Below are 18327 nucleotides of genomic sequence, written 5' to 3' on the forward strand. Positions count from 1 at the left end.
AGAAATTGTAATTATGATTTTCTAAATGCCCAATATAAAATAGTAACAAGTAAATGGCTTAAATAATATAATAGAAAAAGGGATAGGGAATATATTATGTTATTATACGTATTATACGTTATTATATTCGTAATCTTATTATCTATATACATACGATATCGAAAAAAGGATAATAGCAAATATGCTAGCACAAGAAAAAGAAAAAGAGGATGAAAAGATAAAAGGAGAAAAAGTTTTGGATAAAAGCAAATTCAAGATGTTCATTTTGATCCTTTTTCAAATCCAACGCCTGTTCGATTTCACGGTAGACTTGCGAGAACGGAGGCTGGCATGGATCGCGTGTCCACGCTGAACCGCGAGGGAGTCTAACGATGGCGTACTACCAATGAATTCAAGGAAGTTTCGCGTTTCATGATGTGGGAGTGGAAGAGCAGATATGGTTTCTGACCTCGATACGACCTCGTCCAATCTAACTTCTAGGAGAGGAGAACGTCACACGTGAACGGATACACACATATCATACGTTATCGTTCAATTGCGATATTGCCAATCGAATTCTCTTACTCTTCTTACAATTCTCTTGTGACGAACACAGGATCGTTTCGTGTCAAACCCTAATTTCTAATATAAAGTAAAATAACTAACATTTATCGATTAAAATATCTTTAACATTTATCGATTTGATACGGACGTTTTAAACGTGTACGTGCATAGCGTGACGACAAGCATTTCAATCTAATTTCATCGGTAAATATTTCCAAGGTAATAACGACCCATTGTTGTATCGCATTAACGCGTTAAATTCAGACGAATATTGCTGTTTGTTTTGTATATATAAATATTAGCCATGTCGTCGTTCTCATTTTTCTTTTTTTTCATTCCTTCTTCATTTTGTAGATATAGAGCGATAATTTGGGAATCTCGCATTATCGGTGGTTGCCGAAATCGAGCCAGGATCACTCGAAACGCTCTCACTATTCGAGAAGCCACCGTCCAATGTAATACTACGCGGTGAATAACGATCGCGTCGCGACAGCTCGTGTTGGAATATTTACGGTTTTGGAAGAGAGAGAAAGGCAGAGAGGGTAGGTGTATGCGTGTTTCGAAATATCGCGCGTAATTAATAATCGGACAATAAACGGACCGCAATTACGAACAGGAGAAAGGTACCGAAAGCTTCTCTCTGTCTCTCTCTCTCTTTCTCTCTCTCTCTCTTTCTCTTTCTCTCTCTATTTTTTTTGTACTCGTTTGGCCATCTATCTTCTCTCGTATCGTATTTCATATACGTATATATTTCTATCTTCGTCACAAGCATTGTGCCACAGTTTTCAGTGGCGTTCATTGTAGTTGTTCGCGACGCTGAGTCGAATATCGACGAATCGTATATCGTTTATCGACGAGATTTCACCTCTGTAAATCTTTCTGACAGGGTGGCACCTTAATTGGAATCGAAATTAATTAGTAGAACGTCGCATGCTGGCACGTCCACGGCTCAATGCTCGCGCTTTTCGCAACCTTTTCTATTCTAGTTTGGGGGTGAATTTTCGAAATGAGATTTTTTGAGGCTTCCTCTATAAACGTATTGCTAGAAACTCGTTCGTATTGTATCAGAGATACATACGTTCAAACGGCAAACTCGTAGCGGCATCTATCAAAGCGTGTTTTGCCCGTTTCGTTGCTACGCATTCGGATTTGGCGAATAGTCCGATTGGAAATTACGATATTGATTCGAATAATCCTCTATAAACTGAACGCGTATATGTATATATCCATGTATGTGCGACGTAAAAATACATTGAATTGTACTATACGATCTATGAAGAGTTTCGATTAAGCCTGTTTATCACCCATAACTTTATAATGATTTACGTCAAACAATGAATCTAGGCGTAATTCTTGAATTTTTATGAGTAAGGTTTCATTTTATGTATGAAAGTTTAAAAAAGGAGATAATAATTTCTAAATTTCGCAAAAGCTTTATTTTAAGAGCAGATTGGAACAAACAGTTCCTTTGATCATTTAAGATTCATTTAAGATATGTGTAACACTTTAGTGTACAATAATAATATTAATAATTAAACAAAAGTAACATACAAGAACTAATTCTTGGGATAGTTATCTACAAGTAATATAATTAAAAAAGAACGTTCAAACGATTTTTCAATAGTTTTCCTTTTTACTCCGACGGGTAAACATCGAAGTTCTCTCTATCTGAACTTAATAATTTTAAATACTTCTAATAGTTTAAAATTTATTTAAACAATATAAAAGTATGCGGAGTTAAATATATTAATATTTAAACAATAGTAAATTCGCTTAAAATTCAAAAGGGCAACTATTAGACTATAGAATTATTTTCGAAGGTTCTTCGGAATATTTCGAGAATGGCTTTTAGTCATATTTTAATTTTACCATGTTGTTACTTAAAATGCTTTTATGGTGATGCGTATAAATTTGAGAAAATAAGACGACTTAACATTCCATCTCCGGTCTTATATTGCCACGCGTATGCGAATAGAATTGTTTTATATTTTATGCATTTTTTTTTTTTTCATTAAAGTTAAGTAATAAATTTTTTTGCGTTTTCTTTTCCAATGTTCAATTAAAATCATAATTTTATTTTTATAAAATCAAGTTTTATGTTAAAATCACTTCACAAATTTTTCTATTCTTTAATGATAAATTAAATTAAATTCATACTTTTATCTTTCATAACCAGTATATTTTTCATTTTAATAAAATTAAGTTGTAATAAAATCTTTGTAACAAAACATATGATAGGCAATTCTAGGAACTACTGAAACTACATTGAATAAAAATGCACATTGAGCTGAAATGAGCACACTAAAATATGTGCCAAGTTCTCCTTTTGTCACGCGTCAAGGGAAAAGGATATTTGTTTAGATTAAGATCGAAAATTTCTATTTTTCTTTTTCTCTTTTAAATTTAAATCAAATTGAATTTAGAATTTTATTTTTCATAAGTAATTTACATATAAATTTTCTTTTCTTATTTCTTTTCTTTTCTATGAAATCAAGTTATATTAGAGCTATTAAATTAAGGCTTTTTAAAATCATGTAATGAATAGGAAATGGCAATTGCAAAGAACAATGAAACTGCATTGAGTAAAAGTGTACTTGAGGATGAAATATGCACATTTAAATATATATCATGTTCTTCGCTTGTACTGCATTACAGGAAGATTAAAGATTAAGAACTTTTTATATTCGATATAATTAATTCAATATATATTTCGAAATTAAATTTACTGGAACATAGATTTATAGGTGATAAATGCAGATTAAGCAAACGATGATTTTAAAATTTATAGATACAAGTAGATCTTGCATTATTGTCGAAATAAAATCGTCTGTGCGATATCGGATTGGAGTCATTAATAAATAAGATTATTTTACAAACATTTAAATAATAGAACATTCGTAGCAACATTACAAGGATAGTAAGTTTAATATAAAATAAAATCAATTTAATCTTCCGACAAACATAAATCGATGTTTTGGGAGGGAATAATTAATAAATAAGATTATTTTATTACTATTTAAACAATATATGAGATATATAAAGTGTAATTAATTAATATTTAAACAATGTTTTCAGCAATATTACGAAGATTGTAAGACATGATTGATATAAAATAAATCTAGTTTTAAATTTTGATAAAGATAAACTAATATTTTATTAACATTTAAACAATATTTAAGATACATAAATTACAATTAAATCCTATTTAAACATTAAAATATTCTTAGCAATATTGCAAAGATTGTATACATATACTATCATATACTATCAATTAATATATATACTTATATCGATTTAAAATTAATCATATTTCAGATGCAGCAACTTCCACGTAATGAGACTGTGTTGGGAGTACTTGTGATATATTGAAATTTTATAGTATGCAAGTACTATTGAGAGAATGGTTGCATATTTCAAAAATATCTTTTTAATCTAAACATTAAAGTACTTACATACAAATAAAGTACTTGCATTTTACATTGTTAATCATAGTTGAATAGATAAATAGATTAGAATTCTAAAATAATATCTTAAAGAAACATACAGATAATTTTTCTATCCTGCTTATACGTGCCATTTTCCCTATTTATTTTTATCTTCATTTTTATCTATCTTTTATTTTTATCTACACTTATTAATTATTATTTATAAGTCTCGGAGACCCATGGGTGGGGCCCATAGGTATGGGGCCTTGTACGGGCTGCTCTCTCAGCATCATATAAGAGCTCTCGAGTAGGATTCTTGTGAAAGGTCCTTTGGTTTTGACTCTTGGGTAGGTATCCTTCTTTCAGTACGCAAAAACCGATTTTGGTACTCCGGTTTTTGTCGGGAGGAACGATATTCAATATGTCCATCTTTCGTTCTGAGCTCCATCGTTGTCACATCCACACACGTTCTGTCTTCTTTCTCTTTTTTTTCTCTCCTTCTTTTAATGTTTTTCTGTTCCAAGCTAGACGAACTTTGATCATCAAGGGGTGAACCTTCATCATCTCCTTCTCTACGAATTTTCTTTCTCTTTTTCGACTTCTTTGGCCTTGCTATAAATAACCTTTTTTTCTACTAAATTTCTTTTCTCACTATTCTTTTCTATCTTCTCTTCCTCCTTTTCCTTTTAGGCTAGATCATCGAAGGAAGGATCAACGAGGGAAGAAACACAGAGAAAAGGATTATCGGATGGGATTCTTATGACGGGTCTTCGGGTGTGTGCCTTCAAGTGTGGGTCCTTGGGATGAGGTCTTTTTTTAGTAAGGAAAAATCGAGCTCGATTTTGATACTCTAGTTTTGGTTGGATGGAGCGGTATTTAATATGTTCATCTCTTGTTCTGAATTTCATCATTGTCACGTTCCGCGCACGTTTCGGCTCTCTTTTTTTTTCTATCTCCGACTCTCTTACGTATCTCATATTTCTTCTTTTCTCTTCTTCATGATCTCTTCTTCTTTTTCAGGTATCATCTAGGGATCATCGAGGGATAGATTCATCTATGATCGGATAACTTTGAAATATCATCGAATGGCTCGTTTCATTATCGATTTTTACACGAGAATACGGGAAGGATAGGAGGAGGATCATTCAAGTGCGTGTGTCAATGGACACAGGCGCGAGTGTTCGTGGGCATGATTAAAAATCCTACCGGGAACTTAGTTTTATTTGCTCGAAAATTTGATTAGATTACCTGGCGAACGCGAAGTGTACAATAGAGTTGCCGGTTTTCAAATAATCACGTGGCTATTCGGGCGCGATTGAAGATCCGACGACGATAAACTTTGTTTTTTATTGTTCGAAATTCGGAGTATACAAATAGTGTTACTTAGTAGTGAAGTATATGTACCTGTCGACGTTGCGACAGTTTTGTTATCCGTAAATGAGGACTAACCTTCTTCCAGATAGCGTTGAAAGGCAGAATTTACGGTTGGCTCATATCACTTCGGATTTCAATGTAGAGTCACCGTTATTCTAACACTAAGTGTTTGCGGACGCGATTAAAAGTTCTACTGGGGACTTAGTTTTATTTGCTCGAAAATTCGATTAGATTACCTCGCAAACGCAGATTTTAGAATATAGCCATTGTTAGCCCGTTGATCTCAATATGCAACAATTTCCACGTGGTCAGACCTGAGATAGTATAATTTGCGATATTATTTGCGATATATCGAAATCTGTATTTAGGATATATAACGCAAGTATTACTGTGCGAATGGTTGTATATTTTAATATATTTTCAAAATGTTTTCGATCAAATTCTCACTAAACAATAAAGACATAATCCAGATGCAACCTAGTACTATTTTTTTTTCATGATTTTTCCTGCGAAAGTTATTCTCTTTATATTGTATTGTTACTATTACTATAGTAATAATATATAATATAATAAAATATATATAATAATAGTAGGATAATAAAAATAATGAAAAGAAGTAAAAAAAAAGAAATACGAATACACTTATATTATTTAAAATAATATTTGATATATATATATATTCATATATATTCATTAATTTTCATATCAATTGAATTTATTAACCTTTATACATTTATGTCGTAAATTAAATGGATACTGCGTCGTATCTATCGCGAATTACTGCGACAGGCACATCACCATTATAGTAGGATATAAATGTGAGAAATTGAAAAGTGTGAATTCATAGCTTACTAACACTATCTACTCTAACCCACACTAACCCGATTATTATGTTACACGCGAAAGCGATATAACCTACACAAGCTTATACACTTTTACGATAGATGTATGAAAGGTGATGAACAGCCTTAAATTGGTAATTAACTATAGTCAACGAATTGGACAAATGATCGTTTGTTAATTACGAACATACAACGTTTTAAAAAGAGTTATGTCCCTTAATATGAATGATTCATAATTTTCTGAGAAAATTTTACCAAAAGCAAAGTGATTAGCTTAGTTTCTCAACTCCTTGTAATTTCGTTTCTGAAACACTGAGAGTGAGAATGAATGTTAATAATATACTTAAAGCTCTTAAGTTTAACTTCGAATTTTAGTAGATATCGCTTGAACATAGAAAAATTATTTATTTGATTTTAAAGATCAAGTGACAAGTATAATAGATTCTTCAATATCATAATCACATGTCAAAACTTTTATCTTACTTTTAATAAGGATCAATTTCTCCTATTTTTCAAATTTAAATTCTTATAAACTATCTGATCAATATCGATTCGATCTATTATGACTTTTGAAACTTCAAGTAACTCAAATTGAGTTTAATCAGATTGAGATTTTAGATCAGTTTTAGATCAAGTTTTCGGATATTTTTTTATCATACGCACAACCTAATAGAGTGTTATCTTCCATATACATAGAAATAGGTACAAAATCAAGGATTTATGTATAACGAGTAAGCAATAACCGTGCTATCTCGCTATGTCCAGCGACTGGCCATTCTCATGGGAATACGTTCACAAAATAATGCTTTCTCTGTCATTCGTATCGTGGGTCATACAATATATATATATATATATATATATATATATCGTATTGTATGTTTTATGATTTATATATTCGCACTCAGAAACATTTTCACTAATCTGGTCTCTCTTTAGATTTAAGCACGTAGAAAGAAAAGCAGGAATCTTCACCTTCTCTCTTTCGAGAAAAACTTGAATATCTACGTTCCAACGTTGGGCCATAACGAGAAGAAGCTGGATCTTCTTAGTACTCGTTACGTGTCCTCTCGTGATAAAAAAAGAAAGATGGATAGAGAGAGAAAGAGAAAGAGAGAGAGAAAAAGAGAGAGAGAGAGAGAGAGAGAGAGAGAAAGAGAGATAGAAAAGAATAACGCTTGTTCGTTGAACTTACGTTTTCTTTTCAACAAAATTTTACTATAACTATAAGAGTACTTTTCTTGAATAAAACATTGTTATTGTTTCTTACCGTATAATATCCTTTATAACGTTTATTATTTTTCTTGTCAATACGATTAGTGTTCATACTTCTCATTGTTCGAACAAGTTGAAATCGTTTTTGTTCCATACTGTTTTCCCACACTAGAAGCTATATATATTTGACGTAGAGTTTGCCAATTAGTTGAAACATTGGAGTAGTAGATATCGTTTATCGATAAAAGATGTTGAAACTATTGTAAATTAGTTGCGCTTTTTTACTGGGATCGAGTATTACAACTTGGAAGTAATTCCTTACTTCATTCGAAGAAGTTGTCGTTTGGTTCATAGAATTCAGGAAACGATGGAAATTTATATAATTAAAATAAAAAAAAAAAATTAACATCAATAGGAAACAAATTATCGCCAATATAAAATTTTGATCTTGTAGGAAATTGAATTATTAAATTTTCATAAATTTCATTAGTTGATTTATACATAAATGCGTTAATATAAATTGTTTATCATTATTCGTCATTACTGCAAAAGTTACTATCAGTTTGCAATCTTATATGTGTTTAATTCAAAGACATTCTCTCGTGCCCATTTGTACTATAGTTATCATCAAATCGTACATCCGGCGATGCTCGCCAAGTAACGAAAAGGATGGACAGGCACGCGATGAACGTGGAACTTGTTAGATATCTAGTTACTTACAACTACCCTACGATTTTGATCGCACAGATGTCAGATCGCATTTTTCATTCTTCTACGATGTGGATATAGGTCCCTCACGACCGAATGCTTCCTTCTTGCTTATATGGAAACATTTTCGTTCTGCTTTCACTCCAGCTACGTGCGCTTAATAATATTTCGTGACGTTTCATGAAGTCACGAATAATGCAGAGTTTATTGTAAAATTTCTAATTTTCCATCTGATATAAAAGATTTTATATCGTAAGAACGATCAATTTTATTCAAATTATCGATATACAATATCATAATCGTAATAATATGTAAAAAGAATGAAGAAATATATTTTCGTTCCGGAAAAATGATTAAAGGTGCTAGAGATAGAGTCTAAAGATGTTAATAAAAAAAAAAAAAAATAAAATAAAAAAGAAAATTTTATATTCATTTTTATATTCTTTCTTTTCCATTTAGAAAATATCCTTCGTTCAATTTTATCAAAATTTATCTGACGTAAAATAAAAACGACTGGTTCTCACGTAGAGGATTTAGATCCGCTGTTAAATCCAAAAGGCTTTTAGCCCTACCACCTGACAGTGTTTGAAGCCTAAAGGAGACTAAGAAAAGACCGTAAGAGAAGTACCACTAGGCTGAAATGTTTTTAAGAGGAAGGACTTCACCTATGCTTAAGGACGCGGTTTCCTAAAGGTTTACCACGGACCGGACCTCGAATGACAAATCGTTGCTTTAATGGTCGTATTAAGCAGATCACGGTAAGATATCGTCTAAGATAGAACGCTCGGACATAAATGTATTAATGTGGCTGACCATTACCCCCATGCTCGAGCTGGCTTATCGTAAAACTAGTACGTGCTTACCATGAACCTCATTCGTTCATCTATCTTTCATTGTAATAGGTAGAAGAAAGATAAAGCAGGTCAGATATCGAGTACCTAAAAAAGTTCATTATTAGTAATTGTGTTGTGAGAATAATCGAGTCCATTTTGTATTTATTTCTTCGTTATTTTACTTTTTTTTTTCCAATTTTTCCGTCAAAAGTTAAGCATTATAAAATAATTTACAGATAATTAAAGTTATAATCCTATATAAATATATTATACGTATGGATAGATTATCTTATATGATCAGGAACTTAAAAAGGTTAAAAGAGTTTCAAAAATATGATAGACGATCCTTATGCGATCACATTTATTAACAATATATAAAGTGTCGCTTATTTTTCGACATGATATTAAACAAATATAATTACCGATCGATTTCTGAATGTAAATTTTTATCTGACGTTTAAAATCATCAAAAATCGATTATTTTAGTATCATTTTTCATCTTCTTTGTCCTAGCAAACAGACTATTATCTCGGGTAATAAGATATCTTAATGAATATGTTATACAACCATGAGAGGAAGGAATATAGTGAGAATATATCAAAAGTTGCTAACGTTGCTGCAAGGGAAACATTTGAGCCAGCTGAATATCTATCGGTGATTCTCTACACCACTATTTCGAATAGTATTTCTTGTTTGTAGGTGCGACTGGTCTAGCTCTAGGAGGATAAATAGAGTTCCTGGAGGACCTCAACGAGGATCGATGAAGCAACGTCCAATCTGTCGCTAGCGTTGTACTATACTTACCGTAGACTTATTCTCCTTCTCTATCTTTGTCTGTCTGTCTGTCTGTTTGGCTCTCTCTCTCTCTTTGTCTGTCTGCCTGTTTGGCTCTCTCTCTTTCTCTCCCCCTCTTTCTCTCTCTCTCTCTCTCTTTCTCTTCCTCTCTCTCTCTCTTTCTCTCCCTCTCTCTCTCTCTTTCTTTCCCTCTCTCTCTCTCTCTCTTTCTTCTGTACTCTCGGTCACAGGAAGAGAGCACATTTCGCCAACTTCAATCTCCACATAGCCGGATTCTGAATGTGTGAATCGTAATACGAAGGTAGGTACGAACATTGCGATACACGTATTCAGTAACGAGAAATTTACCGAGACGTGGACAGTACCGAGAGGGAGAAGAGAGAGAGAGAGAGAGAGAAAGAGATGAAATCATTTTGATCGTACTATTTTTTATATTTTTGAGACTTTATTCATTTATGATTATATTTTGTCAATATTCTCTATTATTTAAAAATCTTATAATTCGATCGCAAGAAAAATATAGCGTTGATTTTATCGAAAGATTAACGTTATTCCAAAGCCGATAATACTTTTATCCAGATCTGTTATTTTTCGATTTTACGGACGGATAATATTAAACGTGTACAGATATGTAATTTTGGAGGAACAATATAATGTTAAAAATCTATACAACAAAGGAAAAACTTTGAAAGGTACGCAAGGCACGGTTCGTGCTACGGTCAATTCGATTGATCGATCGAGTGAGTGCTTATCGAGCGTTTAAATTCCATTTCGAGCATGAAACAAACGTTCTACATCAATGCTCTTTTATGCTCGCGCGAACGTCACGATTTTAACAAGGTCCACGGTCCATTCCCGTAGAACTCGTTACACGGGCATAATTGCGACGATTTCGTACGCCCCAGTGATTTACATTTCACTCCGAAAGAGAGAAACGCGTGAGCATGGAAGTACAATAGTATGTGTCTTGTCTATTTTATTCGTGTTCCCCGTATGTTAGACTTAATTGCTTCGCTTCACGTCGTTATACTTGAAACTGCATAATTCAAGAAGAAGAGACCCTTCTGAATATTAAAGTAACGATATGTTTTATTGCCTTTCCTTTTTTCTTATATTTCTTTCTGTTTTCTTTTTTTTCTTTTCTTTTATTTTTTACTAATTATTATACTTACATCTTTTTTCTTTTTTTTGAATTATCTCATCCTTTTGCAAATACTTTCTAAGAAATTTTACATACTAAGAAGTATGTAATATAAAGAAAAAGAAATTTTTATATTTGAAATGGCTACTCTTTTATATTTTAATTCCATCATTTTATTATTATATAATGTAATTTATACCAGTGATAATCTTTCCTTGTACCATTTAGAATCCAAGGATGGCTGCTTGAGAAGATTGAAGCGTCGTTTTTTCGTAGATTTTCTTGACTGAAATTAAAACGATAAGAGAAAGGAGTGTAATGAAATAAAGATTATTTCTTGTAAAACGCGTATAGTTTATTTCGTAATATTTTCTTTCGACGAAAGCGCATAATTCTCGCCTTCATACGTAGGTATTAGTTCGCCGTTTGGCCCGATTTTAAATTATCTCACATTCCCTTCAGTTTTGCAAATATACATATATACTTGTTTTTTCGTATCATCGATTCTCGAAGTCTTTGCGAGGAAAAACAGCATTTGACATTTTCGATACACCGAGGATTCGCCGTAGGATTTTCGAGAAACGAGGAGTCATATGCATGTATATACATACATACATACATATATACATATATATATATATATATATATATATATATATATATATATATATATATACGTTACCTATAAATATCACTTAAAGAAAAAGAGAACAGAGGTGGTTATTCTCGCTCTGTTTCTCACGCGTTATTCCTCGAAAGTTCGAACACTGAGTTTGAATCGTGTTCTTCGATCTTCGATTTTACACGCTACGTAAGCGAATCATGCTTACTCGATCGGACGAATAAGGATATTTCTTGGTCAATGATATAGCACGCGTAGTCGTTCTCATAGATTTCCTCTTTGTGAACGGATGATCGAATCTCTCTGTTCATTAAATTTCTTCGATAAATTACGAACCAAACGTGTAAACGTTTCTCAGCCATCGGTCGTATTTCATTTGAACGATAATTAATAATAACAAACTCCAGTTTTGCAACGTTGCATTTGATATTTTTTGCGCGACTGTACCTTAATAATCTATCTTACTTCGTAAGATAGCAAGTAATTGAACGGTTATTGGTTCTTATTCAAGTAATAACGACTATTTTAATTGTATCGAGTTATTTGATCTCAACGCTCGATCTTTTTCCTCACTGATGAACTAAATGAGCTCTTGGACAATAATGCGATTCTGATTTTCGCATCATGTCCTTTCGGATCTTTTCTCAAAATTCTCAACGTTGCTCCCAAACTAACCTCTCGAAACAATTTCAACCACTCGGTAAATTTTCCCATCGAAGCTCGGATAAATGTAATCCCCCGTTTTAACAACGAAGCACGATAATTTAATTTACGACAACTGTAAACGGTAAATAGTTTACTATCGGTATTTCAATTACGACGATAAAAATATCACTGTACTTGCCAAATTTACGACGGCGTTGCTGTAACTACTCTCAGGAATCACAATAAAAAGACAATAGTTCTATAAAAAATAACGATAGTTTTTCAAAGTGCAATTATGTAAATCAAATGAAATGATTGCCAATAATAATTAGGTCGTTGTATAAGACAATTTTTATAGAAGAAACTTTTTTTACTTTTCTCTCTTTGTTTCTATTTAATTTTCATACTTGAACGGTTGTTAAGAAAACAAAAAAAAAAAAGAAACGAAAAAATAGCAACGCCGTCGATCATACTTTTCTTTTCAATTTCAGCATTCTCTCTATCTTTTATTATTTCTCACTCATTCTTATACCTTTCGAAACAATAAAAAGGTTCGTGCCACGTATAAGACGATAACGTTTTTCGTCATGTTTGTTTCAGTCATCGGTCATTGCACTCTCATATCTCAGCAGCGAGTACTGAGAATGCCTTTATGAGGGTCGCAGCGAGCATTGTCGAGTCTTCATCTCAGCACCTGAAGCCATCCTAGAATGGCGAAGAGGAAGAGTAGTAGAGAACTCCAGACGTCCGCTTGAATGTCACGTGAACCACCATGATGCAACTCGGCTAGGCTTTCTCCTGAAACATCGGGGTATACACTCAAACACTATAACTTTTACGGAGGTGAGATTCTCGATGAGAGAAAAGTGCTATAGGAGAACCTGAGAGGAGATTCTAAAGGTAGCCCTTGTGTTGTGTCGTTGAATTGAACCTTCTTTCTTCCTCTCTCTCTCTCTCTCTCTCTCTCCTTTTTTTCTTTTTTTCCTTTTTCTTTTGCCATTGAATAGCGTGTCTTTCGTGTCTATACCTACGCTCTACAATACTTTCACGACTTAAAATTTTATAGTTCTTTCGCTTATAGTTATTCTTCTTTTGGCAAGGAATGGTTGAATTCTTTCAAAACTTTTACAGTGGAACAATTTTTGTTTGGACCCTTGAATTCGATTCCGTCTGAAATTTCGTTTTTTCTATTTTTTATTTTTTTTCTACTTTTTTTATTATTTCGATATTATCATCATCGCGTGGTCGCACGTATGAAACACGTGTACATAAATAAATTCCACTTTTGAAATATTTCGAAATTATTTCGAGGAACTACTTGTCTGTCCACTCGTGCAAAATGCAACGAGATTGTGTTCGAAGTGGATAGAATGGAAGAGGAGAAAAAGAAGAACGAAGCTTTATCGAGACAATGTTCCGATCAGCATCAAGGGAAGTATCGATAGCTGAATGCTTTCTCGGTTAACAATGGTGCTTCTAGTTATAGTGGGGTAACATATCGCTTTCTCTGCAACATAAAGGGTAGGTGGATGAGGCTTGATGGAATTATGGTTGGATTATCCATATATCTATCTCATGGTATGGTGTTCACTTTATTCCAACAGGATTTGTTCCGAAGGATAGATTCGAAATTTTCTCTCTTTCTCTTTCTCTCTCTTTCTCTCTCTCTCTCTCTCTCTCTCTCTTTCTCTCTCTCTTTCTCTCTCTCTCTCACTTTCTCGCACTCTCATCCTTTTTTTCTTTCTTTCTTGTGTTTTTTCTTTCTATTTTCTATGCGTGTCTCTGTGTGCTTTTAGAGAGGGAGAGAGAGAGAGAGAGAGAGAGAGAGAGATAGATAGAAAAAGAGAGGTATATACGAACATTGAGTAGTGGCTTTCAGTGACGAACGCGTCACTTTCGCAAAGCTAGTGCTTCGATTCGTGTAAAGAAATAAAACAAATTGCGTTTCAAAACATTGACGATCGAAAGCTCACGAGACTAAAGTAAATGCGTTTGAAAATTCAATACACGTCATTGTTAGAAACCCACCTATTTTATTTTCATGTACTCCGTTTTGATTATTATAATCGCTCGTTTATTTCACAAGAATAAATCATTGATTGGAAGATAGATGATGATTGGTATTGGATTACCGAGTAAATAGATTGATAAAAAACATGATTTCGTGTCGTCTCATCGTAACGATGCAATCAAAAAGATGGACAAATGCGATTAAATAGCGTAGAAATTTTAAAGAGACTCCTCGAAAATGGCGCGGCAGTAGTTACTCGAAGGACGTTCGTGAAATTGAAATTAATCGTATCAATGCGCTCAAAGTAATCGCGTTTTACTTTGAGTTCCAACGAGATTCGTCTCTATCGAAACGTTCGTTTTTGAGAGGATGCATTTGAAGATATTACGAGTTGAGTGGTTGGCCCAAGTTTTTTCTCGAATCAGCGAGAAACGTATTCAAATAGCATCATCGACAGCCGAAAAGGAGTTGAGTGAAGGATAATTATATTAACGATAATCTTCCTGATAATCTTTGAGATAAAAATTATCATATTTTCTTTTCTTTTTTTTTCTTTTTCCTTATTTTTTTTTTATTGTAACTATCTATTCTCCCGTGAGAGGGAGGTTCAGAGTTGTTTAAATTTTCATTGAAAAAGTAACCATAAAATGTAAGTAATTGAAAAAATCGTCTCAACGACGAAACGTACTTATCGTATCTTATCAGAAATGAAGAATTCACTCGTTGATCCAAAAGTTACGTTTTTCAATTTTATCTGAATGTCTCCCGAACGATAGAAAGGTATAGGATATAGAAATTTTCTCCCGTGAGAATAAAAATTCGGATCTCTGTAGACTAAAGTGTACCTACGTGTGATCAAATATGTGTATAGGTATACATACATACATACACACATACATATATATATATATATATATATATATATACCTATGTATATACGTATTGCGGTAGGCGGTAGGATCGAGGTCTTTCTCGTTGCTTTCCCTTCGTATGAATATTTGAGTGCTTATCGATCGGGATGAGAGAGGCAACATCGTATTTTGGTAGACGGGTATTCACCATGAGGAGGAAAGGAGTAATGGTTGAGTGAGGATGAGAGTTAGTTGAGGGATGAGGAATAAATTTTTGTTCTATTTTATTCTCACCGTTCAGGACATGTACATGAATCGTTGCAGGCTGATCAGGCATGGTGGTGAGCATGCATGTGTAGTTACCACTGTCCGCTGGTCCGACTCTCGCTATGCTGAGAGTAGAGTTGGCCCCTTCCTCCATTAGGTCCGTTTTCACGCTAAAACAAATGTGACTCGTTGAAATTTTCATTTCGATGTATGTATATACATATATAAATATACATACATATATTTATATACATATACGAAACTTCCTCTTCGTACGTACGAGCTCGTTTCCGAATGAAATCGGAATAATATATGTGCGATAAAGTGTCTCTTCATGTACGATCGTAGGACAAAATATTGCTTTGAAAATGCGTCCGCTCATCGTAATATATTATATTTTCTTTCTTTTTATCATCTTCCCTTTGTTTATTATTTTTATTTTTTATATCTTTCTTTTTACTTTTTTTTTCTATCCAACGGTTCTAATAATGTGTAAGCGTAATTTAAAATGGGATATGCTGTAATTAAATAACATTATAATATATGTAAACTTGTACTATATGTCTCAGTTAAAATTACGCACTGGTACTTGTACCTGTAACGTGTACTTGATTTTTATGCATTATTAATTAATTTACAAAGAATTTAAAAAGAACCAGGAGATTATGCACAGTCGACAAAACGTTATAAATTTACACAAAGGTCGACTGTTTAGCAATTAAAATATAGTTGAAATTTTTAAAGTTATAAGACATACATTTAATTGCTGACTTTTATGAGAATTAAAACATCATAAATTTCCTCTTTATTTAAACGGAAGTTTCATTGTCTTGCATATAAATTCTTTTTAAGATATGTCCATCAATCCGATCAGACATAAGATGCTATTAAAGTTCTTCGTTTTGTTATTGTCTTTCTTTGCTTTGTTTCTTTAGCGGAATGGGAAACATTTCAAACGAGAAGAGTTTCTCGAATTTCTCATTACTACCAACGAGCATGTAATCCAACGTTCTCCATTATACTATATACTTTTTCTCTTCAAACTATAATTACAAAACCTCGCATCCAATTTTATATTTTAATTTGATCTTAAAGACTCATTAAATTTCGAAGAAAAGTAGTTGCATAACTACTATTTTTTTATTCTATAACGTAAAAAAAAAAGCTCCATATGTTAGAGAGTAATAAAATTGACGATTATCGAATGTTTTCGTACACACACACACACACACACACACACACACACACACACACACACACACACACACACACACACACACACACACACACACACACACACACACACACACACACACACACACACATATATATATATATATATATGTACATTTATCTATGTAGAGACGATATAAAGCGAATAAAGTAAAATTGATTACTCGTCAAATTTATTGCTAAATTTTTAAATAATGTCTACCTTTTATAATTTTCCGACAAAATCTACAAGTTAATCATTTTTTCAAATATTCTTTCGAACTATTTATTTAAATTTGAATATAAATAAAGATATTCCTCACTTCTATCTCTCTCTTTCTCTCTCTCTCTCTTTCTCTCTTTCTCTCTCTTTTTATTTCATGTTATGCTATTCATCCAGCACGAAATATAAACGATAATTACGTCGAGATATATTATTGCAAAAGAATTTGCAGCCCAATTTTTCTTTTTTCCAATTCTTTCTCATTCCTTCGCTCGTCGGTGGATCGATGCAGCTCAGCGTAAAATTAAAAAAGAAAAAAAAAGAAAGGAGAACGAAAAGAAAAAAGAAAAAAGATGACGAACGTAGGTGGGTGTATCTCGGTTTCTCAAGCGGGCAAGCGACACTGGCATTAAGTAGGTCTCCTTCTCGTTAGAAAGCGTCTCTACTTCTACTTTTCGAGGAGAAGAATAGCACCGACGACCTCTTCCTCGAAGTACGTTAATTGCTGGTTTCAATTTAACAACCGCGGTTCTCGGAGGAATGGTGGAAGAGGGTTAGAAAGATGTGGGTGGGAGAGGTTGGGTGGAAGAAAAGGAGAAGTTGAAGGTTGGCCTCAAGGGACTGCCCGTCTTCTCCGTTCGTGCACGCTTTCTCGGAAACTCGGAAAAGCGAATGAAAAGATGGCGGAACTTCTATTCTATTTTGATCGTATTTCTTTGGTGAAAAATATTTTACCGGCCTTTACGATTTTTCTTTTGCAAAAGGAAGAAGAGAAAGAAGATGTGAACGACGATAGAAGTCGACTCACGACAAAGACGATTGTTCTATACGGTTAATCCCATTTTTTGTATTACTTATAACAAAAATTCCATTATATAGGATAGAAATTATTCGCAAGAATGAAATGGAGAAGGGAATAAAAGAAAAAAAAAAAAAAAAAAAGAAAAAGAGAAAGAAAGTAAAACTCTTATTTCTTACAGATTCGGGCACGACGTAAGCTCTTAATCGCAGTCACCGCGCGATTCTCGACATGATTCACGTTTATCCGTTTAACTGAACACACGAATACACGCAAATGCTGGAGAACGATTTTCCCTTGGTAAGAAAAAGTAGGATAAAGGGGTTACTTTGTACTAACTGTTGAAAGAGAGAGAAAGAGAGAGAAAGAGAGAGAGAGAGAGAGAGAGAGAGAGGGAGAGAGAGAGAGAGAGAAAGAGATACAGAATGCGCGTAAAACAAGAGAAAAAAAGAGAGAGAGAGAGAGAGTGAGGAAGAGAAGAGAAAAGAGTTTAATTGAAAAAATTCTTGCGCTGCAATTTGTTCGCTCGTTATCTCGCAACGATAAAAAGTCCCCAAGAAAATTGTTTGCTGATCCAGAAGGGCCACGACTATAGACATAGATACACCCAATGCTTCCCATTCGCTAATACAACGATGTACATACATATATATTTGATTTTGCAGTTGAGCGTAGCGCTAATTGCGTCGCGAACAGAGTGAGAACGTCTATTTTATGTATATAACGGGATTACTCTTCTCGAGGTGAAAATACTTCCTTTTTGCGTGCAGTTTAAGCACAATGAAAAATGGTGCTCATTTAAGGAACGTAGCCTTTAAATTGAA

General features: G+C 33.3%; 1 protein-coding gene across 3 annotated transcripts in view; it reads right to left on the bottom strand.

Annotated features, from left to right (window-relative positions):
* Positions 1-11556: 11556 nt before the first annotated feature.
* The window catches only part of LOC118446477 (zwei Ig domain protein zig-8), a 169066-nt gene continuing 162295 nt past the window's right edge, over positions 11557-18327 (bottom strand). For 2 of the 3 annotated variants that reach the window (XM_035877151.2, XM_035877150.2), the window contains 2 exons: positions 15297-15439; positions 11557-12938 (listed from right to left, as the gene is read on the bottom strand). In XM_035877151.2, the coding sequence (XP_035733044.1) occupies positions 12823-12938; positions 15297-15439 (259 nt within the window). In that variant the 3' untranslated portion in view covers positions 11557-12822. The remainder of the gene's footprint in view (positions 12939-15296; positions 15440-18327) is intronic. The other variant, XM_035877153.2, reaches the window with a different exon arrangement.

Source organism: Vespa mandarinia, chromosome 9 (assembly GCF_050613455.1).
Source record: "Vespa mandarinia isolate Hongniang chromosome 9, ASM5061345v1, whole genome shotgun sequence".
Taxonomy (NCBI): Eukaryota; Metazoa; Arthropoda; class Insecta; order Hymenoptera; family Vespidae; genus Vespa; species Vespa mandarinia.